Raw genomic sequence first — 24,537 nt, 5'->3', positions numbered from 1 at the left:
CATTCATTATTGTAGAGGTTATTAAGTGAATATTAATTGTTAGATAAGGGGGTTGATGATCGGATGGAGATGAAGATGATCAGAAGGATAATTGATTGATTGAATTCTTTGTATGGATACGTTACAATAGTGAGTGCTACCGGTTGTCCAATGCTATAATAACGGGTTCTACCAATTGTCTGGAGCCTTCACTATCGTGCAGTGAATTGGATGCAGCAGACTACCAAGTCCGTCATATATTTTCTAACAGTCCACATGGTGAGATGTATAACCTGTTTTAACTTGACTTTGCTCTGAGCATACTCGGTCGTTTTAAGCTACGTTTTTATGGCCATTTGATCTGATTTCTGATTCATTCAAACAACAGAACATAGTTCTCGTTTCTTCTGTGGGGATTGCATTGATGGGTTTCACGGGCAAACATACGACAATTATAAGTTAGATGATCTGGGGCTAGCTACCTGCGGTTATGTGCTGATTGTCCCCTCTTAGAATAAATTCCTTGGGAAGTTGTGTAGTTCCAGGCAGTCTGTGTATAAAGTAATTTGCTGTAGTACGTGGTAGCAGTTCTATCAGTGGAGAATCAATCCCCTTGAAGGCCCAGGGTGGAATTATCTTTGGGGCCTAAAATTTTTTGAATGATGCAAGAGGGAAGGGGGACATTGAGGCCGTTGAAATGAGAGAAAGCGAAAAGCGCAGTAAGAAGGGGCCTACTCCGCCTACCGTTTGATCCGCCACTGGCCCGCCCCTAATCATCTTGTTCAAATGGTCCGCCAGGGCCATCACCATCTTCGAATACAATAACGGAACCGGCTATATCACCACCAACACCAGTTACCACTGTATCAGTACTCTTCTAAATGGAGCTACAATCATACGTGTGCCAACTTTGAGAAGCAGCACGTGGTGGAATTTACAACTACAGCATCCAAGGAGCACTTTGCCATCGAATTGGTTCGCTCGCTGTGCTTCCGGGATATTCGCCATGCAACACTCAGTTATACTTCTTCGATCTTAACTTAACTTAACAAAACACCAGCATTTGGTGGTGGACGTTTGTTTGACGTATTAATGTAATCTTGTTACACTGGTTCTAACATTAACGAGTGACCTAAGAGTGTGGGGGGTAGTCACTTTCATCTCTCAATTAAAGCGTGGGAAAGTTGATTTATTAGACGAGGCGACGAAGTGCAAAATAAGTCCATTTAGTTCAATCGTATCGTTTACCACAATAATTGAGGGAGAGGAAAAGCATATTGTGCGCAAGGCAGACTGGAAGGAGAACTCCCATTTCATGAAGAACCGAGTACGGCAGAAACATAATAACTGTAGTGGAGATCATGTTACAAGCGGTATTCACTGTCATATGACAACCGTTTCTCTCGGCTGTTTATCTACAGTTTATATTTGTATTACATAAAGGTTTCATAAACACACCTGCTTCGTTATCGTGACCACATAAAGCATGACCTAAATTTCATACTTGTCAAACGCGTTTTGCCATTATACCCTTTGACATGCAACAATTATAATTTATATTACTGGCCCAATTAATCAATTGTGTACGCGGCGTGGCACAACCCAACGCAAATGACACGTGTGTCACCCTGCGTCGGGTGCAGCTAAAATAAATATTCACGCTGGACAAATTTCAACAGTGGTGTGCACTAGCGATGGGTGTAGAGTTTCATTTCCTATTTTGACATCAGCACGCGAACGTTTCCGTTTCGTCAACATCCGCCTGTCTGGTGTGTGTGTTTGATGCGCTGTTTAATAGATTACGCGGACAACATATTATTCGATGACCTTGTCGAATTACGATAAGCTTTCCACTAGTAAGGCAGCCCGGTCAACGCAAAAAGAGCAACATAAACATCACCCTTTTGCTAAATATGCGTGGAGTGTGCGTTCGTGTTACACAGCAACACGCGGGCCCTGCGAACCGCTTGCTGACCGACTTCCGGTGAAAAGTCAGACGGCTTATGCGCTTGGTGGGTGCGTGAAAGGTAATCGATAGCCGTGCGGGTAGAATTTAATTTGAACTCAATTTGTACCAACAACGCACATTAACATGCATTTAGCCTGCCTGACTTTGTTTTGCCACGACTATCGACTATGAATACCACGTTGACCGGTTGCGTATCAATAAAGCAAACAGATCGTTCAATTAATCTCAACCGAACCGCGCTAATGTCGCGCAATAGAGGGAGGTATGGAGGTGTTGTTTTTTTTGTTATCTTCGCTTTCGTCCCCATCGTGAAAGGGATGAGGTTGACACGCGACCGTTCGATAGGAATTGATGATGTTCGTAAGCCACTGGTAAACACAATCGATCAACGCAAACCGTCCGCCCAGGGAGCCGCCAAACACAATGTATTTGAACAGGTGGGTGGTTGGTGGCGATTGTGGCGAAAAACTAAACAACAGCAAATGCCCCATTCGCATTCGCGGTCGTGGGGCGCATTGTGGTGCATTTGCGGTTTCGAAATTCCGTTAATGCATGCAAATGAGATTGATTGTGTTTGTGTAATGGTAACGCGGATTAGATACCGCGCTGGTTGCATACGAGATACGAGGGAATGTGCTGCTGACGGGTAGTTATTGTGGTAATGCCGGCGAACAGCACCCTAAATGGTGGTTCTGGCATTCTTCGGCAAAATAATTCACTGCATCTCTGAATGCAGTTTGTGCTTGCGGATGCTGTGCAAGCAATAATAAAAAATGTATTACAATTGTAAATTTACATCTAGCTGATCACATATAAAGGGAAGCTTTCTGCGCGATGATGTATCAGCATTTTTCACACAATGCGGGCGATAGCTGTTCTAGCGCTGCTGGTGGCTTTGGGTCACACTTCCCACGGAGTTACTCCGAAGCCGGCACCCGCAGCGCCAAAGTTTGACTGGTGGGAGCGTGGCAACTTTTATCAGATCTATCCACGATCGTTTAAGGATTCTGACGGTGATGGAATTGGTGATCTTAAGGGTAAGGTTCGAGCAGTTCTTATGTAGCCGCTATCATCATCATCATCATTCTATTACTCCCGCAATACCAGGCATAACGCAAACGATCGACTATCTGAAGACGATCGGCATCGATGGTGTTTGGCTGTCACCCATCTTCAAGTCACCGATGAACGATTTCGGCTACGACATCTCCGACTTTTACAGCATCCAGCAGGAGTACGGCACGATGGCGGACTTTGAGGAGCTGGCCGCCAAATGTGCGTCGATTGGGTTGAAGCTGATACTCGACTTTGTGCCGAACCATTCGAGTGACGAGCACGAACACTTCCGCCTGTCGGAGGAGAGCGTGGAACCGTACAAGGACTACTACGTCTGGCATTCGGGTGTGCTGGATGCGAACGGTACGCGCCACCCACCGTCCAACTGGATCAGTGTGTTCCGTGGCAGTGCGTGGCAGTGGAGCGAGAAGCGCCAGCAGTACTATCTGCACCAGTTCCAGAAGAAGCAACCGGACCTGAACTACCGCAACCCGGCACTGGTGGAGGAGATGAAGAATGTGATGCGGTTTTGGTTGAACAAAGGTATTGCCGGTTTCCGTATCGATGCGCTGCCGTATCTGTACGAAAGTGAGGAAGTTGATGGTCGCTACCGAGACGAACCCCTATCCGGGCAGGTGTCGGACGATCCGAACAATCCGGCGTATCTGACGCACACGGAAACTAAGGATCAGCCGGAAACGTACGATATGGTGCACCAATGGCGGACGGTGGTGGATGAGTACACGGCCCGGGATAACTTCACCCGCATCATTCTGACCGAGGCGTATACGGCGTTGCAGAATACTACCCGGTTCTACGGCACACCGGCAGCACCCGGCGCCCAGATACCCTTCAACTTCCAGCTCATCACGCTGCTGACGGCGAACAGTACGGGGCGTGACTTTGCCGATGCCGTCCAGAGCTGGCCCCGGGCAATGCCCAGTGGTGCGATCGCGAACTGGGTGTTGGGTAATCACGACAACAGCCGGATAGCGACACGGCTCGGTGTGCCGCGTGCCGATCTGTACAACATCGCGCTCCAGACGCTACCGGGCATTGCGGTGACGTACTACGGCGAGGAGATCGCCATGGTGGACCAGTGGATCTCGTGGGAGAAAACGATCGATCCGGCGGCCTGTAATGCGGATCCCGCTACGTACACCCTGTACTCGCGCGACCCGGTACGCACACCGTTCCAGTGGAACAACGGCACGAACGCGGGCTTCTCCAACGCATCGCACACCTGGCTGCCGGTGGCCGACGGGTACAAGCAGTTGAATGTGGCCGGCCAGCTGGCGGCACCGCGTAGCCATCTGAAAACGTTCATGCAGCTGACGAGCTACCGGAAGCGGCGCCTGCTGGCGGAGGGTGACTTCAACATGCAGGTCGTCGGATCGAACCTGGTGCTGTACAAGCGGGCCGTACCGAGGGTGGGCTATGTGGTGGTCGCTTTGAACTTTGGCTCGTCGCCGGTGGAACTCCCGGTGGCGAAGGTGTTTCCGGGTACGGGCGAACGCTGGCTGAAGGTGGTCGCTAGCTCGCTGCAGACGAATCTTACGATCGGAACGTGGATTAACATACGGCTCTTTAAGTTGCCCGCCGACTCGGCCATTGTGCTGGAACGTCTTACCGGTCGCAATGATGTGGTGGCTTAAATAGTGAATAGCTTTAGATGCCATGGTGATGGGTACTGGGTAGAATAGAACAGTAGCTAGAGTGCAACAATTGCAGTGAAGATTCGCTTTGTTTCATTACTGGTGGAATGTTGTTGTTGCAAGTACGATGTAGCTGATACATGTTGTCCCATGCAACCGTTTGAAAGAAAATGAGTTACACGACAATGAGTGACCGTCCCATTCCGATAACTCACTGGAAGTGAGTGAGTTTCTGCATCGTCTCACAAGGATGCGGGTGAGATCCGTCATTCTCACTTCGCGATTGTTTTCATTATCATCTGTTCGGTTTCCACCGCGGCCAGCTGCCCGTGTCTGGCGTGGAAAAGCGTAATACACGAGACCGTTTCATGAGTAAACAAATTTTGTTTATTTTCCCTAACCTGCCAGAGAGCAAGCGTACGCAGCATACTTGTGCAATCGCTCCACAGGAAACTGCTCACTGCACTGGTGAGCAAAACATGAGAAGAGATGCTGTACCCGGCGATGCTCACGTGCATGATTTGCTCAGCCTCCAATGGGGCAGATTTCGTGGCGCTTCAGCCACAGCGTCGGTACGGTCGTTCGAACGTGTGTCGGGTTGCGGCCTGCTCGTTTGCGTTCGGTTGGCGTTCGGGTTTGTCAGTGAGAGTTTGTCCGCAATACCGAAAGGATCGTCGTGTTAGTTTGAAAGAAAAAACCTATCAAACCCCGCGTAACGGACAGTGCGTAGCGTGGCCAGTGTAGCGTGTCCGGTAGCGGGGGAAGCATCCCAAAGGCCCCCCGCGCGTGTTTGGTCGCGTTCCGTTCGCGTTCCGGCGTCGGTGGCAAAACCAATCGCGATGTGCACCGTTGGGTGACACGCGTTCCGAAACAAGCGAACAAACCGTGCCCGAGTGAAGACCGATTGATGCGAAAGCAAGTGCTTGCAGGTGACAGTTATTTGTTGGTAGGTTACGCGGATGTTGTCGCTGTCGTGGAGATGGTGTGGCAGCTGGAATATACCGGTTAATCGGACTGTACTGTGTGATGGCCGACGTACCGAACGCTGAAGATTGATAGTGGTATTTGGTGCGGGATTCGCGCCTGCTTGGTTGTTTTCGCCTCAGCCTATACCATCAGTACGACGCAGTTGCAATTTCGCGTGTGCTTTACCCCTTGTGTTCCGTGCTCGGAGGTGACGGGTGTGTGGGGGCCGAATTTGTTGAAACAAGGAAGTGAATGCAAACGCACGTATCGACCGTACGTGACAGTTGAGTTGGATTTATTGATCGTGCGTGAAATTGCTCACCACCCGGTGTATATGCTGGCTGGAAGGAGTTGAGAGATAGCCTCGTCTGACCGCTTCCTCCAACGCCAAACCTTACCGACACACAAACAACCAGGCGCACCCACCGATCGATGCGGCGTGGGTTGTCTATCACGTGGCACGGCGAACTACAGAACTTCTGGGAAGGAGATGCTGTGTGCGTATTCACAGCTGCTAATGGACGATTGTCCATTGTCCGGTCTCCATTAATCGCCTCAAGTAGTTCCACCAACGGGCATCGGCGTGGATTCCGTGGGTCGGCCGTTGACGGTTGTCTGTGTGGCAGCATCGCCGCAAGGCTTCGAGCGAAGCCCCATCGTATCCCACACCTCACCGACTGACTTTCGGAGCACGTTGAATGATTTTCGATTTTCCGAGCCTTCGCGTTTGATTGGATTTTCTTTTCGCCTACCGACACTCCGAAACCGGGGTTTTTGGGCGGCCGGGTGGAGTGAAGCGGATCGTGGACGGGTGCGGTGTGGGTGATAAATTAATTAATTTCCACCACCCGCCAGTGCTTGATGGTGTGATTCCCCCGTAAGAACCGACGTGAGGGTCGGGATCGTTTCCCGGGAAATCCCGGGTTTTGTTGATGGTGAGGGTTCGGTCGCATCAGTGCGTCCACCTTCGCAGAAAGGCAAAACCTTGAGAAAGCGAGCGAGTTTCCGCCAAGTTGAAACAAGGGTCAGCAAAAAGGAATATCGCACCGGTGTGTTCCCGTGTTCCGTTAAATCCACCGCGCTTAAGTTTCTAACACGCGTGGTGCCACGTGGCAGTACGCGCGCGAGGGTAGAAAACTTTGTTGCCACTCAACGGTATCCACGTCCAACGTCCGGCATTCTCAAACACAGTGGCTGAAACACGGTCGCAGAAGTTACTGAGCGACAGGAAACCCCAAAATTCGCCAGGTGTTATTTATACGTCAGCGTGCGTTCCCTTGTTCGGTGCGTGTAGCGTGAAGGACGATAATGCCATTGCCACTGTAAAGCTTATCGATGGGGAACAGTGAATTGAGCCTTGCGAGTTGCTCACACGCGCCAGAGTGACTCCCCTGTCCAGCAGTTCGCTCGATTTATGGTTTCGTGAGCGTGCGTTGTCTGTGCGTTGCGTCCGACACAGGAAAATGGTTGCGTTGCTCATGGAAACAGGTGAAGGTGTAACAGTGTAGCGGTGTGTTTTAGTAAGCCATGAGATCATATGTGATGTGTGCCAGTAGTACACCAGCAGCGATTCAAATCCACGTTGCTCTCGTGCTATCTTGCAGTGAATTTCGCCACTCGTTCTTGATTAGTGAAAAAGCGTGTTTCTTTCCTCAGCATTATCTGCATTTCAGCGATGTACCTCTACTGGCGTAGTGTTTTCCCTAAAAGGTGCCCTTACGGCCAAGTAGCGACCAGAAAAGTTCTGCTATTAGTGCATCCAAATTGTGTTACAGTGTAGAGGTGTGTACGTGTGTATGTGTGTGTGAGTGTGGTGAAAGGAAAGCAGAAAAAGAAAAGGAAAGGAAAGCAATTTGCCCGTGGTGCAAAGTGGATAAAGGAAAAGATAGTAATTATGTGCATTAAACTGTGCCCAGGGATGGTGGGCATGGGAAGGCCAGCGTGGCAGACGGAACCGCGGAAGCGTTCGGTGTTGGCGGTCCTGACGCTGTTGGTCCTGTGCGGATTGGCAGCGGTTACGTTGGTGGAAGGAACAGGCACAGGCGTAAAGGATGGCGAATATGAGAACAGTAAGCGAGCGTTTCATGCAATTTGTTTTTCTTTTTTGCTGTTGTATTTTTCTGAAGCCATTGCGTTGATTGTAATGTTTTAATTATTCAATTTTTGCTGTAAAAGTTCAATTAGAATTAAACGGTACCATTTATTTTAATGATAATAATGATGGTTACGCAGTCAGCAAAAATGTAAAATTCCCTGTGATGAATGCTGTTGGTGTGCACGACATAAGAGCTGTGGAATAAATTCAGAATCACTAAGTACTTTACAAAGAGTAAATTGGGACATATTTTATGATTTTTAGCAAAAGAAAAACCAAATTATTGCATTTTGAAATGCAATCATTGCATCACCAAGATCAGCTTGTGTTTTTCTAAATAATTTCCCATTTTTTCTAAATCGAATCCTTCGTGTAAGGGCATCTACAATCAGTATACTTGATCACATATAGACTGAACGAAGAGTTTGTGCAACAAAGAGAAAACGAATGGAAACGAAAGATAAAGCGTAAAAGCAGTTTGTTTCGTATATGGCAAAGTAGTTTTGTTTGTGAGAAAAATTGGACTACAGTCTGTATAGGACTAAGTTAATGGTTAAATTTTAAAAACAATAACAAGGAATTGAAATATGTTATCATGTTTTTTCGTGGATTGATAACGTAAAATAGCAATATAAAAGAATTGCAAAATTCTTAATAAGAAGAGATCTTTGACAGAATTGTTGTATGGTAAAATAACTGGTCCGGTAATTCTAATGTAAAAATATAAGTATTTCGAAAAATATAGTATTTTCGAGTTTTAGATTTTTTTTGTATAATAAATCTACCATTTGTAAGATTTATTTTCAAAACATTCGTACATATAAGGGTAGAAATTGGATATTTGTAACACAAAGACGATAGACGAATCTTGGAGTCATAAGTCGTGAAATCTTTTATATATTTTAACTTTATAATTTTATCTATAACTGAAATATTGCCTACAGCTGGGCGTTTTAGTGACACTTTTGAGAAATTTTCTTTGTTTTGGTAAGAAAATAAAATATTATACGATCAATCAGTAAAAACGTAAGAGAATGTAAAAAATAGCGTAAGAGAAACAACATTACATCTCCATACATAAGCGTTTACTTCACTTCAATATTTTCCTCCTGGAGTTTGTAAGTTCCGCAGCACTGATCCGTTTCCTATCGTACGTCGTAAACTATTTTCGAAAAATTCCTTCAACACAAAATCTTCAACATGTTAACGTTACTACCGGCTAGCGGAAGGAGAAGAAATGGAGAAATGGTTAAATTTATAATCTTGCCCAGCCTGAGACTTAGTTTCTCATGTCATTTCGGGACTGTCCACGTTCTCCCTAGCACGCCGGGACAGTTTTATTTCACTAAGCGTAGCTTCGAAAGTAAAAACAAAAAACGAGACCCTTCTCTTTCAAAATAACGGAATAACTGACCTGAACGGGTCGTTTGCGTACGTAATGTAATAATGCAAAGTGGCTGGCTCCGCACAGGCAGCACAGTGGCTGCTGCGAACAGTACGTGCCCGTGCCAGTGCCATGCGAGATGGTTCGTCGGGATGTGCCCCCTATTTTATTCCACTACCGTCCGGGTGGTGCTGTTTGAAGCTAACCACGTTGCTCCAACCACGTGGTGAACATCGAGCGACATAACTTTCAGTATCCGTGCCATGCGGAACAAGGATCCACCCCATCCCTTTTTGTGTCTCTATTCTGCAGTGCTTCCCACCACCGGAACGACCCCCGGAGTGAGCGCTGTGGGTTTATTTCAATTTTTACAACCCACTGTGAGTTTCGTCCACCCAGCTGCCCAGTCCCCGTGCTCCGGGCATTTCTCATTGCTCCCGCCTGTCAAAGGTCAACTCTTTTTCGGCCACCAGCAAACATTTGGGCTATGGGCCGTACGCGCTGTGTGCGTACAATTAAGTGTATTGTGCGAGCCGGGGTAAGGTTGTTGGTGAATGTAAATTTGTAGTCTATTTCATTTTGCCCCGAGTTGAAACGAGTTCTTCACACGCCTCGGTCCTCGGGTACGTACAATGGCGCCTTCTGTGCCGGTTGCGGTGGTGATGTCGGGCCGTGGCCAGTAACCGGGAGTGGAAGCAATCAACGTGCGTAACCAGCGGTATGCAAACACCGAGCAAAACATGGAAGTACGAAGCTATAAAATGGTGATTCCAGTTCTACGGATGCTGTTGCCTCCTTTTCATCGGTTTCCCCCGTGGTTTTTGGCAGGAACACGGGGAACCCTTACCAATTGAAATGAATCTCGTGAGCGTGATTCTCGTAGCGTTCTGGTGGGCACGTAATAGGGTGTTCCTGACCAACCTCTCGCTACCTCACACGGCGTGCTTCCTACTAGGGGTGGATGGTGCAGCGAAGGGTCGTTTTCATTCTTTTTCCATCCATTGTTGGCTTGTAGAGCTCACTGCCGAACGCTGGATGGGAAAGCGAGAAGCACCGGGGAGGGAAGTCAAAAAATGGGCAAAAGAAAACTATCCAGTCGAAAAATGAATGAAGTTCGGCCACGGGTCGGCCAATCGTACGGCAGGCTCAGCCCGTAACAAGCCAGCAGCAGGGAAACGATTCACGGGATTAAAGTCGAACCAATGTACGAACGCATGTAAGTGAGTGTGCCCGAAAAAGGCACATCCCTCCGAACGGCAATTACGTATGCAGTACATTCATGGGAAGAAAGTTCTTTGCGATCTTCATCTTTTTTGCGCTGCTGTTGTTGTCTAGCACCACGCTCTACAGTACGGATAGAAGATCTTGTTGGGAGGCATCGTGCACGGTTAGCCGGTACAGTACACCAGGAACCGGAAGATACCGGGGAAACAATGGGAAAAAGTTAGCTGCCGATCCTCTGTCCCGACACTACCCAGCATGGCGAGAACTCGATCGTAGGCTACTGATTAAAACAATTGGATTACTCCAGTACCAGGGTTGGACACATGAACCTGGCAGGCTTGTGTATACACGATGCGGAAGTTGTTAGGCATCACTTGTATGGCGAAGTGTGCTGCGCAGGGGTACCGGTGACGGGCGTCTGGCTGGATGGGCAATTCATTCAGGAATGGCCTGTGGCGGTGTCTGTGCACGTAGGTGTCGAGCAGTGGGGAAAAATTTTTATTCACCATGGAAACTCCCGACAACTCCCATAGAGGAAGTTTATGGCCATTGGCTACCGTGGGGCAGTGTGGCCCACCGTCCCAAACCTTGTACATAATGAAAATTGAGTAAAACAGTGGTAACATCATAGGGGAAAGGGGTGTCGTTTGGGTCTTTTTGGCCGACAAATTTAATGCCGCATGTAGAACGAATGAATCTGCCGTACCACGGCTGGGTCTGTGACCGATTTGGGGTTCGGGGCAATGGTCTGAAACTCTTGTACCAGTATCTATTATGTGCTCCGTTTTTTTTAGGGTGGGGATTTTGGAGTTGTGTGTAGGCGGTGCGAGTGCAGCTCTTTAGTCGATCGAATTTCTGCATGGATCGGCACTTCTTCCGAGTGGGCTTTGGTAATGAGTTGTAATAATGATGGTAACGAGCACCGGAAACCTTCCTCTCCCCCTCCCCATCGATGGGTGATGTCCGGTCCCGGCCGGATCCATTGCCACCGAAACGACAAATCTCTGTTCGCCCGGAAAGATATGGCGATTGCTTATCGGTGTACGGTGCGAGCGATGGTGTAGCCCCCATGTGCAGTAAAACCGAACCCGCATAAGTGAGACATTGTTGGGAACCATTAGCCGCCTCGCTACTGGACGGGTGAATGGATCGTGCATGTAGCAGTTTAGGTTGATTTAACTTTTGCATTCAAACCAGAACACGGTGTGGCGTGCATCGGCAAGCATAGCGTGTGCTCTTTGGCGCACTGTGGTAGAACATTTAAGGTCAGTGGTTAAACAATAACGTTTGTACAAGAAATTTATTTGCTGGTAATATTTCTCCTTCGTAAAAATGTGTGCGCAATTTTACAGTTTTGATTTCATATTAAAAATAATGCAATTAATATCGAATAGTGATGTGTTAATTTTTTCGTTTAATATGTTTAATTTCCTTATTATTTTAGTTATCGTTCTTTTGCTATAATTAAATAAAGCATCTTTTGCGAAATGGTTCGTTTTACACTAGTTAAATTTTACTGTAAAGGATCAAATAAATTCAATAAAGATGTCTTCCCAACGAGAAAGCACCAGCTACATCCGAATGGTTGGGATAGTATCGTTTCATATCCCAACTATAGCAGTCCCCACTCGAAATGTTACGGTCCACTGGCGTTGTAAACGTGTTCACATTAAGTTTTACGTCTTACTCCGATCCTTCGCACAGCATAGCCCAGGTAAGGCTGGGACTCGATCCCGGGGTTCTCCACCCAAGAAAAGGAAACACCCCGCATCCACCCCGCATAGTACCCGCTGTGGTCGATAAATACACCTTTAAAAATTCATAATACTTTGCGTACCGTGGAGCGTGTTGATTGATGGATTTTCTAGCCGTAAGCCGTCCATGGAAGTCGGTGCGTGATGCAAACAGTTTGGTGAACTTTTCTTCCTGCTCGCTGATTCTATTCGCTGCTCCGGCGGATAGCCTGCCCGTCAACACGGCCCCGGGAATGCCAAACGAATGTCTGGGCATCAATCAAACTGGGGTGGTATTTCGTGTTGCCTTTCATACCATCATCAACGCTGCGAGTTTTTTAACCGATGAAAAATGTTAAAATGAGTAGCTTATCCAACTTTTTTGCCCTTTTACTGCCAGCGCACGTACCTTGGGCGTAGGAGCTTTGGAGGCCTAATTTTTGCAGTGGGGTTTTTTGGAAAATGGTTTCAAGAGCATACCGAATTTCCCCAGCGCCTACCGGGGCCGGGTATGCTAAACGAGAAAAGTTTCATTGCTGCTTTGTTTCATTGCTTAAGCCGGTTTGATAGAACAGCAAAAACAAACAAAAAAAAAAGCAGAAGTAGGTAAAAACCATCTAATCGGACGAGACGTCGAGAAATTTCGGATAAAATAATAATGATTACTTATTCCACTCCCAGGCACAGGCCATAGTTTGTGTTTCGGTGCCCGTTTTTGCTTCGCTCGCTCCGTTGCTGGCAGTTTGGCCTATTTTGCTGTTTCTTTTCCAAGGGTTCATATGCTCGCACCGGCTCCCGCATTCTGTTTGCCGCACTACGTAGCATAATGCCCCCGAATGTCTGACCTGACCGATGTCCTAGATATTTTACTGGACGGTTGAATGTTTCGTGTTTTTTTTCCTTGTTTTGCATTTCGCTATCTCCAGTACTACACGTTAAAATGGTGCTTGACGAAAAGTTTTTTTGTTGAATGCCTACCACACGAACACGGCAGCGGATGTGTACTCGTCGACCGGGGCGAGCTTTCAGCAAAAGTAGCTCGTCCAACAAATGGCACGAACAAATTTGAATATTTCACCCATGCCCCGCCCGGGTGCTTAAGGCGTACGTTTGCTTGTTAATATTTTCTTTCCTCCCTCTCCCCCGCTTCGTCTTCTCCACATCGCCTTCACGTCCATTCTGACGAGTTTTTGAGAAGTTTAAAGAGTGAATAATGCGTTAAGCTTGTGGGCACCGGTAAGGTGAAGGTCACGGAGCTCTCGCTCTTGTTCGTGCGAAGGACGTTTCTTCGAGGGTCGAGTGCACCGGGGTGAAAAATCGACCGGCAATTCTATGGCTAATTTTATTTCCCGGCTACTCCACTACGGTCTATTGATGATAATTTCCGTTTTTGCGCAGCATTATTGTGGCTCGACTGTGGCCCCCGATGTTAATTCGGGGAAATGGTGTAAGCGAACGGTGAAAATGTAACGATCAAGAATTGTTGTTTGATCGCCGACTTGTACGCAATGGTCACAATTATTTTCGTGTTTCCAAACGATCCCGCTGGATTCGTTACATAATGTGCGGTGAACTCCGCATCTTAGATTATCAAACGATTCTAATGGGAGGGATAGTTACGTTACGGTTGGTGCGCCTTCAGCTCGAATATTAAAATTGAAAAATTATTTAACAAACACTTCAAAACCTCCATTGTCTAGAGCTTTTTAAATTACGCTGGTTGGTTGAAATAAAAATTGCGTTGCATTTCGAATGCTTTGATGTAGTGTATTTATTAAAGTACTCATGTAATACTTCAGATGTGTTCCAAACTCCATTCTACTGGAATGTTTGAGGAAGCTGTATATTTTTTCTGTTCGCATGCACGAGAACATAGCAACACAATAATTGTATAATTTGTTGGACTCAACGATGCCAACTTACTCAAAACTGGGAAGCCTAACTAATTATGCAATAGCACTACATCACGACCAGCGAATGGGTTAATGTGAATCTATAGAAGCGTTCGAAAGGAATCTACCAGCTGCATTATCCTGTTCACATGCATCTAGCGGTAAAAATATGTTTTTGAAAGGTGGTAAAGCAGCAAACAGAAAAGGCACACTCAATCTAAATGTGAAAACTCCGGAACTTGATGAGGTTGTTTGTTAATGTGTGGCTGCGGTGTGCGGTAGAAATAGTTTCAAGCTCTTCTAACCCTCTCATCACCGGTGCGATATAGCGAGGAGCATATTTATTTAATATGTTCCCCGAGATAAGCAGGTAAAAGCTTGAAAACCCATCAGAGTATGAGGCAGGTAGATTGAGTTTTGAATCGGTTGGTAAAACTTTTGATCCATGTTTTTTTTTGGTAAAAAAAACCATTGATTAATGAACGATTGCGGTGAATGAACGATGTTTTCTCCAGCATAGTAGAGAAATGTTTTATGCATATTTATGTAATTAATTTTGAAAAAAACTTAATTGTCACCCTGTGCAAGGAATGTTAACTGTACAGGTACGTCGCGAAGACGAGAGAGCCAGTGATTAGCCAGCCTCCGTGAAGTGAAGATTTAATAAATAATAGTTTACAACTACAGTGCATTTTCCTCCCTTTTACATTTATAGAAGATTGAACGTGCATTGAAGATTGTATGATAAAATGAAAAAAATATTATACAATCAAACAAATAATACATGTTCATGTTAATATACAATCTGCTTTATAATAACATGAAAAAAAGCTTCGGTTATACGATCTGTGGACGAATTGTTGTAACTTGTAATTCTGTTTGGTTGATCACTGTCAGCAATCTGGGTGTCGATCTTTCGGAGTAAGGAACCATGGATAATTCATAAATGTGTAATAATTAGCTGCAGACGAGAAGTTAAGACGAAATATTTAAAATCATAAATTTGAAAGGAAATAGAAGCTTTAAAATAAGAGTATTCTAGTTGTCCTGTATTATACCTTTCAGTACTTCAGGAAAAGTGCTTGCAATCATAAGACATGACTCTGATCTCCTCTCTTAGAGTATAGCCTTGACGTAGTTGTTAGTATCGAAGAGCTGGCGAAATAATTTAAGAGATTTTATAACTTTCATTAAAATTTTTAACACTAAACAAATGTTCGTGTAATGATATTCGTTCATATCACGTCCTTCCTTTCATGTTAAAGTAAGCGCAAAGAAGGTTTTTTTTTAAATTGTATTCGGGCCATGTTTTACAATTTTGCACATCCAAATTACTCCATCATTTTTTTAATTACAAACCATCATTTGCAAACCTTTCCATGTACACCGCGGGCCGGATAAAAGCACCCATTAGAATAATTGTCTGTTGTCGTCTGTGATTGTAAAAACTTCCTTCCAAACCGTTGGCTTTAATCAAAACGGGTCTGTTGCCATGGTTTTTCTCCCGTACGTTTTGCGTCAAAACTGTCAAGCGAGTCATGTGCGTTCGAGCTGCTAATGATCTTGGCTCGCACATCCACCGCATGACGCAATAAACCGGGCATAAAATATACCCTTTCCGCAAACATCTTTCCATCGGCCCAAGATTAACCAGCTCCGATGGCGAGCGTCATCGCCGGTTGTGGAAATGTCTTCGAAACAAAAAAAAAAATAAGGGAGAAAACAAAATCGCCCAGCACCATTGAATTTTCCGCAGTCCATAACGAGCGCGTTCAAGTGCTTGACACTCGAAACAGTGAGACAGAAAAGTTGACACTGTTGTCGTCGTTTTTGTTGCCTGTTTCGGGTTGTTTTGCCGCATACAACATCCTCCCCTCCCATCCCTTCTCTTCACCCTCCTTCCTTTCCTTCTGCTCAGGTGCTGCTTAGACTCTGGCCCTGCTAGTGAGAAATCGACCCAATCTAACGGGTTCAGTCCCATCAAACGGTGTTCGAGGCAACTTAACTAACCTTTAAACTTTTTGTACGGGTTTTGTTACGCTAAGCTTTCCCGGGCATGGTGTGAGGGAGTGTGGCGGCACAGTGACACCGTACGGCGCGGTCTACCTACGGCAAAAGGTCATAAAAGCCGCACACCGTACGAGGGATCCTTTCGGGCGATGGTTTTAACCGAGGGTAGGGCGTTTTAGTATTTGAAGGAACAGACGATGATTGTAAGGGTTGATGCAAGGGATTAATGTGCTGTGATGAAGGTGTAGATAATATTGCTGTGGGTCGATAGCTGAAGCATATGTGAAGTAGGCCCATGGTTGTGGTGAAGGTGAAAAGGAAGACCTATTGTAGATAATGATTATGTGGCTCGTAATTGTTATTTGTTGGGGGATTTTTTTTTGCACAAGCGTTCTATAAGTTAGGAATATGAATTAAAAGTATTTTAAAACATTTTATCCGAACGAAGAAAAATATAAAAAGAACATGGTTAATATCAATAATACAACATTGGGAACATAAAGAAATTAGAAAAGTACAATATTTTATCCTCGTCCTGGAAGTCCTTGCCACTAATCCATTCCGCTTGAGCTGGGGATGTCAGTCTCGGGGTGGTTATCCGACAAGTAAAATGATTATGACGATTGTAAAACTTTCCCTCCGGTTACAATCTCCTAATGCTGGCGGGTGCCAGCATCGTAGGGCTGTAAAAGCTCCGAAAAACAGAACTGTAGCGACATTGAACCATTGACACGTTTCAAGCGTCACGGTGTTGTGCCTATGATCGTTCGGGAACGATTTCCCGGTGACTGACGGGCACGGGGCGTCGGAGTCCTGATGCCGGCGGTGTTAGCGAAATTTTCATTGGCCCAGAATGGCAAACACCCGGCTCCCGTTGGCGGTGCGGCCGACCTGGTGGTGCTGGTGCTTCGGTTGAACGCATCGCAGCATTCGACGGGAGTGTGATTGTTAATCCGGCTGGATTTGTCGTCCAAGAGAGCAAACCGGAGACAGCGGCACCTTACCGCTGAAGGGTGGCGTGTATTTGACTTTTGCCGGTGGCTTTTACCGATGGCCATGGTGTGATCTGTGACACGGGACCGATGGCTTAAGGATTGATGTTTAAACTACAGACTCAGAACATTCGTGGGCTTTGTAGTCGGGGCACTTTGTAAAGTTTGATTTGATGTGATTGGGGGCTTGGTGGTTTGGAATTGCTTGGATGGAGCTGTCTATCGGACGTTTGAATCGCCCTACGTTCGGTGACTTACATTGTTATAGGTAGACGGTTGTATGGCTGGATAGTCAATCATTTGCATTTTAAATGTAGCTCGTTCACCCATGAAGCTTACCGTGGTGCGTCACGAAATCACAAGACAAAATTATGATCATTTAAAGCACCGCCAAAAACTATCACGTACAGACGCGGTTCAGTTCTGATAGTACAGACATCTATTTCCTTTCTCTGTGTGTGTGGTAGAGAAAAACGTTTCGCTACAACTTTGCATAATCATTCCATCTCACATACGTGCCATTTGCACGGCAGTGCCCGGTTATGCAAATATTCAACTGCATTGGCGCAGCTTGTATCCTTTCTTCCCACAGCAAGGATGCTCGGATTTGGATATCGAACGTCGAACGGTGTACGAGCTTTGGTAAAAGAGTTAAAATCGCACGTTGCATTAAATGTGGTGAAAAATGTCGCCTCACAAGACAGCAGCAGCATCAACCGTAAACGCCAACTGCCACTGTCTGTGTGCGGAACCCGCCGAAATAAATGAGCTGAGATGAACGTGCGGTGGTGGCAGTTTTTCTGGCCTTGTTTTTGCTGCCATGTCGCTCGTTGCATTCGACGTGAGATTGTGTCGATATTTCGTTTCGTGCAATAAGGCTGTGGTGCTGCACGAGAAAGTCAATAACTGAAGGCACCATTCGTTAGTGGTTCGAAAGGAGTTTAAAGATCGATAGCTTCATTTGCATTCTCATCAATGGCCTGCGGAAGAAAGCTGTATGCAGAAAACCGAGCTTCTCCTGTTCACGTTTGCTGAATGGCTTCTTGACGGGTGATGAAGTTATATAAAAATCAGTCAATTTACCCGGAGAGTTCGACGAAGGGTATTGAGTTTTGTTTAGGTCAACAAAACACTTGAGGAATTGAAAAATGGGAGGGTACATTATGTTCCAACATTACTACCAATGTGACCTTTGCTAATTAACAAACTGTTGATTTGTTAGTTTATCAGAGCATTTCTTACACTGTAATTGATGCTTCTTGCAATCATACCTTAACAAAAATAGCTTTCTAAACATCGCTTTATCACAAATATGATTATATATTTCCACCCGCGTTAGGTAGTTTTTGCAATTCAGCGATTCACAACATTTCCCAAACCACCAAAATACACTTTCCCACGCACGTGCACCCCACACGTGCGGCAAGTTATCTCAATCAGTGTTTTTGGACTGTTTTGCCCTCCTACAGTCACCACAACTGCGTGACACAATTTCACGAGCAAAAGTCGAAAAGTTGTTGCGCTTCCGTCGCGTACTGTTACCGTGCGGGACAGTACAGTAAAAGGGCTTCGTGCAAGCGAATCGTGATTGCACGCTTCCAACCGGTAGGTAGCAGCTGCAGCGACGTGCTACATGATTATTGCAATGCTGTTGATTGTTGCACTTTGTTGAGGCGTGTGTTGTGCGGGAGTCAGTCTGTGGGTTTTGAAATAAATTGGAACTAACTTGCGTCGCTCGACTGGTCTGGTTTTTGTACTCACTGCATCTGCAATCAGTGTTTTTATATGATCGTTTGAGTGATTAGTGTGAGTATAAAGTTGAGTAACGATGAAACTCTAATGTGCATGCACAGGTGTAGCGAAATTGACACTAGCTGTAACATAATGTCAACGCTGATTGAGCTGTTATTAGAGTATTTTTCCACCTCCTCACTGCCACTGCCACCTTTTCCCACCTTTGGTTGAAATCATAGCATTGTTAATATTTATACGATTACGTTGTTTTGGAAACATGTGCCATTTTCCCTCCCACACGGGATGTGTCTAACAGCGCTTAAAAAACGATACAGTGGCACTGCCCACACTTGCACCGTCACGTGATTGTTTAATTAATTAATAAATTAAATCATTCCGGCTAAAACACTCGTAACCAGCCCCGAACCACAAACAGCTGCCCGTTTTGCCAAACGTTTTATTTACGTCCTACCCTCATTCTTACAACACCTTCGTGACTGGTCAGAAATGGTTGAAGGTTGAGGTTGAAATGGGTACGTCGCTTCGCATGCCGCCAACAGTGCCATGCGAAGTATTCGGCAGACCAACCGAGTCTGTGTACGCAGTTCGCCGTTGCTGACCCTTCGATGAGCGGTGCGGTTGGTTTGCGGGAAACGAACCACAAATTGACTGCACCGTGGCAGACAGTCAGTAAATTATAAGCAAAACTTTGTGGCATGTAGTTTGACTGGTTTCGGTGCACATAATTATACATGGAGGTTACCAAAAATAGTTCGTTTAGTTGGCAGAACTCAAGGAAAGGAATGTTTTTCGGGAGTAGTGTTCGTTAATAACGTTTTGTTGATTAGTGTTTTGTGTTATTTTTTTAAACAACTTTCATATCTGATGATCCATTTGATTTGAAATAAAAATTTTCGTTTTAATAATTCCAACTAGGTTGAAGTACTGACCGATTTCTTGTGGTTTCAAATAAATTTTTAATGAGCCTTGATGACAATTGGTGCATTAATAATTTTATTTACAAACAAAAATCTTCTTCTGCTTTTACAATGTACAATTTTCAGAGGCAATATTAGAGTAAATTAAATATAGAAGAAAAAAGATTTAATTTTAAAAGAGATTTTGAAATGCGGCGATGAAAAAATCCAAATGACTAAAAAGGACAACCCACAAAGTCATAAGGAACCATATTCCACAAAACTGATAGGCGAAAAAAAGGTCAAGCACAACTACCTCAAACAGTCTATAACATAAACAAAAGGCTGATAGTTTTTTGATGGTAAAATGCATGATAGATAGATAGATGTTAATGATAGATGTGAATGGTAAAATGCATAAACGTATTGTTTAAATACGTATTATTTGATTGGTTTTTTTAATATTAATTGTGTCAATTACGGGTCCATTTTAACTTCGAAGCTCAAGATGCATTAAAAATGGGAGCATTTTTTTCACTATGTGTTTTAGTTCTACTGTACATTCTACTAACGATAGATCAGTTTATATATCGTTATTTACATAGCATTATGATAAAAAAAACTTTGAAGCTGTAATATATAATTATTTAAACATAACTTTTAAATCTTTAAAACTTAGTTAAAAATATGTTTTTCCGATCGCTTCATTGCTTCAATAAATCTACAAAAAATTGTGGCCGTAAAGTAATGTTATGGACTGTACCATTCATTGTAGTACGGTGACATTACAATGAGGAACGAAAAAATGTATAATAAATGTGATAAAAGCAACAGAAACAGAAAAAAAAAACAATACCGGTAGCATTATCGGTGCAATGAAGTTGACAGCTTCTTAGTTGAGTTGCCTCTTATGTCCGACTCTAAAGACACCGACTTCCTTTTTTGTCCAATATCTTTTTTTCCTTTTACAAACATCGGCTTGTTATTTTTTTGTTGTGTTGGGCCAAGAACTTCTTAAACTCAAAGTTTGTTGTTTCCGTCCAGGCAATGTTTTTACGTACGTCTGTGTTCGGGTTTCCAGCGTCCTTTTTGTGCCATCGAGTGAAGTTGGTTGGTTGGTAGCCATTGGACGGGAATAATGACAGGAAGGTGCAAATACGTTTGCAACGGAACGAATGAAGAAGTAAGCATAGTACGAAAACAAAAAATGAAAATCTCTGCCCAAAGTGCTGAAAGCAGCTACCGTGACGAAGGATAAAGATACGGTACAAGATTAAGCACAACACACTGGGCACACTGTCCCTCGCTACAGCACACACCGTGAACCGGAATATTGAATGTGTGCTGAAGCGAACGTTCGTGTGGGAATAAAATTCCATACTTTAGCAGCCGGCAGTGGCAGTGGACAGCATCGAGCATGGATTCGTTTGCCGATGTGCGATGAAGGTGGTGGGCCGTGTCCGTCCGTTGTCTTGCCGAGCGGCCGTGTATATCGATGGATGATCAAGTTTAGTTACACTCGCACGGTCGGCTCGGTACACTCGACGCGGTACTTATAAGGGACAACTTTAATCACCTTTTCAACCCGGCCCGGATGATTATAATGGGATCGTGTGGGCGTTTGGGACTGAAGCTCGTGTTGTATTTGTTTTATTTTATATTTTTTGTTGCTAAGTTGTTTTTTGGGTGCTTTTGTTATTTTATCTTTGTGCTCTACATCCGAGCGTAAATATTCCCTTGTGGTTTGTGCAAATGAAACATCGTGCAGCAAGCAGTGCAAACTAATGGCACTGGACGGTTGTAATGGAAGTGCCGAAGAAGGTAAACTTTGCCAAGCGTGGGAAACTCCCAGGGGCCTCATTTGCTCGTCTGTGATTGTTCGTCCTTTAGTTTTGGTTTTTGGAGTGAACGATTGATGAATGGAGAAAGTATTTGTTGTGTTCAATATTTGTGTCAGGTTTTATCTACGGTTTATTTATAGTAAACGTTTAAAACCTAAAGGATTATGGTAGATGTTATTTACAACAAATAACAAGCAACCAAAAAATAATGTCCGACAGATCACTTATTTTAACTTTGGAAACCTTATAAAAAGACAATTTTTATTTATTTTATCAATTGTCAATTAGCTAATTGAACGTGAAATAACTGATCCATAAAATAAAAAATTCCAAAAGGGCATTGACATCGTGAGCGCCTTGAGACTGGAAATTTCCATAATTTAATGTATATTTCAACGTTTATCTTTACTTTCCCAAGCATGTGCGATTTGTTAAAGGTATACCTGGGTTTGTATTTCGTTTGTGTGGATATGCAACTTATTTTTGGAAATTGTTTTTTGTCTTCCGGCGAAATGGAAAACTTCACTCGAGAAGTTGTAAACATTCAACACTTTCAATGCTCTCTTTATGGTTTTTGGTAAGTTGATACTTTTTCCCCCATGTTCAACTTAAGCAGCGAGAAAGCTTCTAGTGCTGTATGGGATTCGTTTTTATATAACGTGAAATAGTATCTACTGTCTAGAGGTTAGGTTCCATGCAAAAAGTATGGAAAAAGATCGAGTGTAGTTCTATAAACAATTTTCAAAAAAAAAAAAATGCACGCACTAGTCTGAGCGATAAATTCCGAAAACTTTTTGAGTTTAACCTTTTCATGAAGAACGATGTGAAACGTCGAATCGTGTATAAGCGAATAAATTTGTCGATACTTGTGTAAGAAGAGAATGAATCTATCCATTGGGAAAACATATTTGTCAGTTTGAAAAATGGTAGAAGTGGAAGTTCCAAAGCTACTTGGCCAACAGCATAACCGGAATTAAAAATAAGATGCTGGTTCGATAATGATCAGTTTCCTACGTTTCCAGATTCAAATGGATCTTGTCGTACATTGAGTAATGTAATGCTAAGTAATTAAATTACAATTCTTCTATATAATAGACACATACCATAGCATCTACCTGGTCTAGGAAATCCTAGAGATTAACAATATAAACCAGAGATTCTCGCGATGCGACATCAATTTATGCTTCGCAACCGATTGGACACGCCGTGGCCCGTTAATGTTATTAGAATGGCACTTATAGTGTCTTCAAAGGTACGACTTGCACTAACGATTTCGTTGTTATGACCAGTCGAATGGAAATTTCCAAAGCACAGACAGACGAGGGAGCTCGGTTCAAGATTGTACCTTTATTCTAACCTAATGTTCTGATGAACGATAACATTTTTATTATTTGCATACAACATTAAAAGTGTAGTTCATTATACATTCCTACCTTACGTTAAAAATAGATAATTTGATATACGAGGTCTTATGCACGCTATAATTAAGCTATTCGGGCATGAAATGCATGATGCATGACAATTTGATGTACACCCATCTCTTCGTAATATGATGTCTTATCCCTCAGGCAGTCTTTGCGTGCATCTTCGCGACACAAACAAATTAAAAGAGCTAGAAGATTATAAAATAATGAGGCTAGAAATTGAAAATCCGACGATTGACAACATCATTAACATTCTATACGGGAAGCTTTCTGGAAGCCCGTAAATTTTGAGCGTTTCACTCCTGTTTGCTCTTCTGCTCGCCTGCTTGTTTGCTGCTGGGCGCCACATAAATACGACCTCTGCGTAGGTAGCGCACACACACAAAATGCTCAATTTTCATTATGCATTATTAACCTTGATTATGTCATAACTCTCTGCCGGCTGGAGAAAATGATGTAAACTTACTTGTCAACAATATTTAGCGTCACTCTTCATCCCGGGTTCACGGAGTGAGCCCAGAGGCTTTAACTTTTACCGAACCAAATTGCAGCAAAAAAAGTCAACAAACGCAGCATATCTCTGCTGCGTGAAACAGAACGCAAACAAGAAAAATCTCCCCCCTAAAACCCCACAGCACAACACACACACGCACACACCAGTGGGGGATAAGAAATGGTGATTTTAATTCACTTCAGAGATCGCTCCACGTTAAAGCTGGTACGACAAATCCAGCCCCAGTGCGGTACGTGTGCGTGAAGATTCGGATCGGATCTTTAGCCGCAAACTTTGGGCGAATCTCGAAACTGTCCAAAAAGTCGCTGCTAAGTAGTTCAATAAAAATAAACAAACTTTGTCAGCAAGTGTACGTTATCGTTACAAGGCTATAGCGCTAAGGAGAGTTACCAGCACATAGTTTTGCGCCGACTGTCATCTCGTCGTCTTTTATTCTCGTAGCTTCCAAGCGCTGCCGGATGCAAGCGAGGCAGGTGGTTGGGGGTGAAAGTGTAATAGAACAAGAGAACAAAAAAAAGTGAGTAGGAAAAGATTTTCACCCCCATGGGAAGCTGGCAAGCAGCGATTCAGCAAACTTTCCACCATATCAATGATCAGTTCGGTGTGTTGACCATGAAGTTCACCGTGATCCAAAAACTCTCCGTTGTCTAAGACAATATTTTCCACTGCTGCTGGAAATTTCCACCATTTCCGTGGGGTCGTGTTACCACCGCGAAGTGGCCAGAGTTTTGTTGTATTTTTTTTGTTTTTGGTTTTGATATTCCCATTGCTGCTATGGGAGTAATACCGGCTAGCTGTTTGGCAGTGGAAATGCGTCTTGTTTACACGGTTTCATAATTCGCCGAAATGAATATGAGCTTTTGGGTGGTTTGGATTCGCTTTCGCGTGGCAAAATTTTCATTGCTCCACAGGAGAAGTCAGGCTAATGGGAAAGTGAAGACATCGTGTGCCACCCTGCGGCCTACCTCCCTTATTCGCCCATACGCTATTTGCTATCCAGCTTGTGGTGAGCTTTAAAGTGGAGTGTTTCGTGTGTGCGTGTAAGCGGCGAATGATTTGACCCAAGGGTTTGGTGCTGCGCGAACAAAAAAATGCGTTGCTTTGCAAATTTCTCATAATCCCTGCCATATTTTTCGAGCTCCGTAAGCAAAC

General features: G+C 44.3%; 2 protein-coding genes across 2 annotated transcripts in view; both read left to right on the top strand.

Annotated features, from left to right (window-relative positions):
• Positions 1 to 2,807: 2,807 nt before the first annotated feature.
• On the top strand, positions 2,808 to 4,729 carry LOC128296721 (probable maltase). The gene is made up of 2 exons (XM_053032198.1): positions 2,808 to 2,985; positions 3,056 to 4,729. Exons 1-2 carry the CDS (start codon positions 2,808 to 2,810, stop codon positions 4,657 to 4,659), a joined length of 1,782 nt encoding a protein of 593 aa, XP_052888158.1. The 3' UTR covers positions 4,660 to 4,729.
• A 609-nt stretch (positions 4,730 to 5,338) lies between these two features.
• Positions 5,339 to 24,537, top strand: part of LOC128309462 (nephrin) — a 146,125-nt gene continuing 126,926 nt past the window's right edge. The window contains exons 1-2 of the mRNA XM_053045865.1: positions 5,339 to 5,605; positions 7,282 to 7,694. Coding sequence (XP_052901825.1) covers positions 7,520 to 7,694 — 175 coding nt within the window. The 5' untranslated portion in view covers positions 5,339 to 5,605; positions 7,282 to 7,519. The remainder of the gene's footprint in view (positions 5,606 to 7,281; positions 7,695 to 24,537) is intronic.

Source organism: Anopheles moucheti, chromosome 2 (genome assembly GCF_943734755.1).
Source record: "Anopheles moucheti chromosome 2, idAnoMoucSN_F20_07, whole genome shotgun sequence".
Taxonomy (NCBI): domain Eukaryota; kingdom Metazoa; phylum Arthropoda; class Insecta; order Diptera; family Culicidae; genus Anopheles; species Anopheles moucheti.
This window is presented reverse-complemented; position numbering and strand designations above follow the sequence as displayed.

Bases quoted from the DNA above. Each gene is read 5' to 3' on its own strand.
- LOC128296721 (XM_053032198.1), top strand. From the start codon at position 2,808: ATGCGGGCGATAGCTGTTCTAGCGCTGCTGGTGGCTTTGGGTCACACT. The intron at 2,986-3,055 runs GTAAGGTTCGAG...CCGCAATACCAG, and splicing joins TGGAATTGGTGATCTTAAGG to GCATAACGCAAACGATCGAC.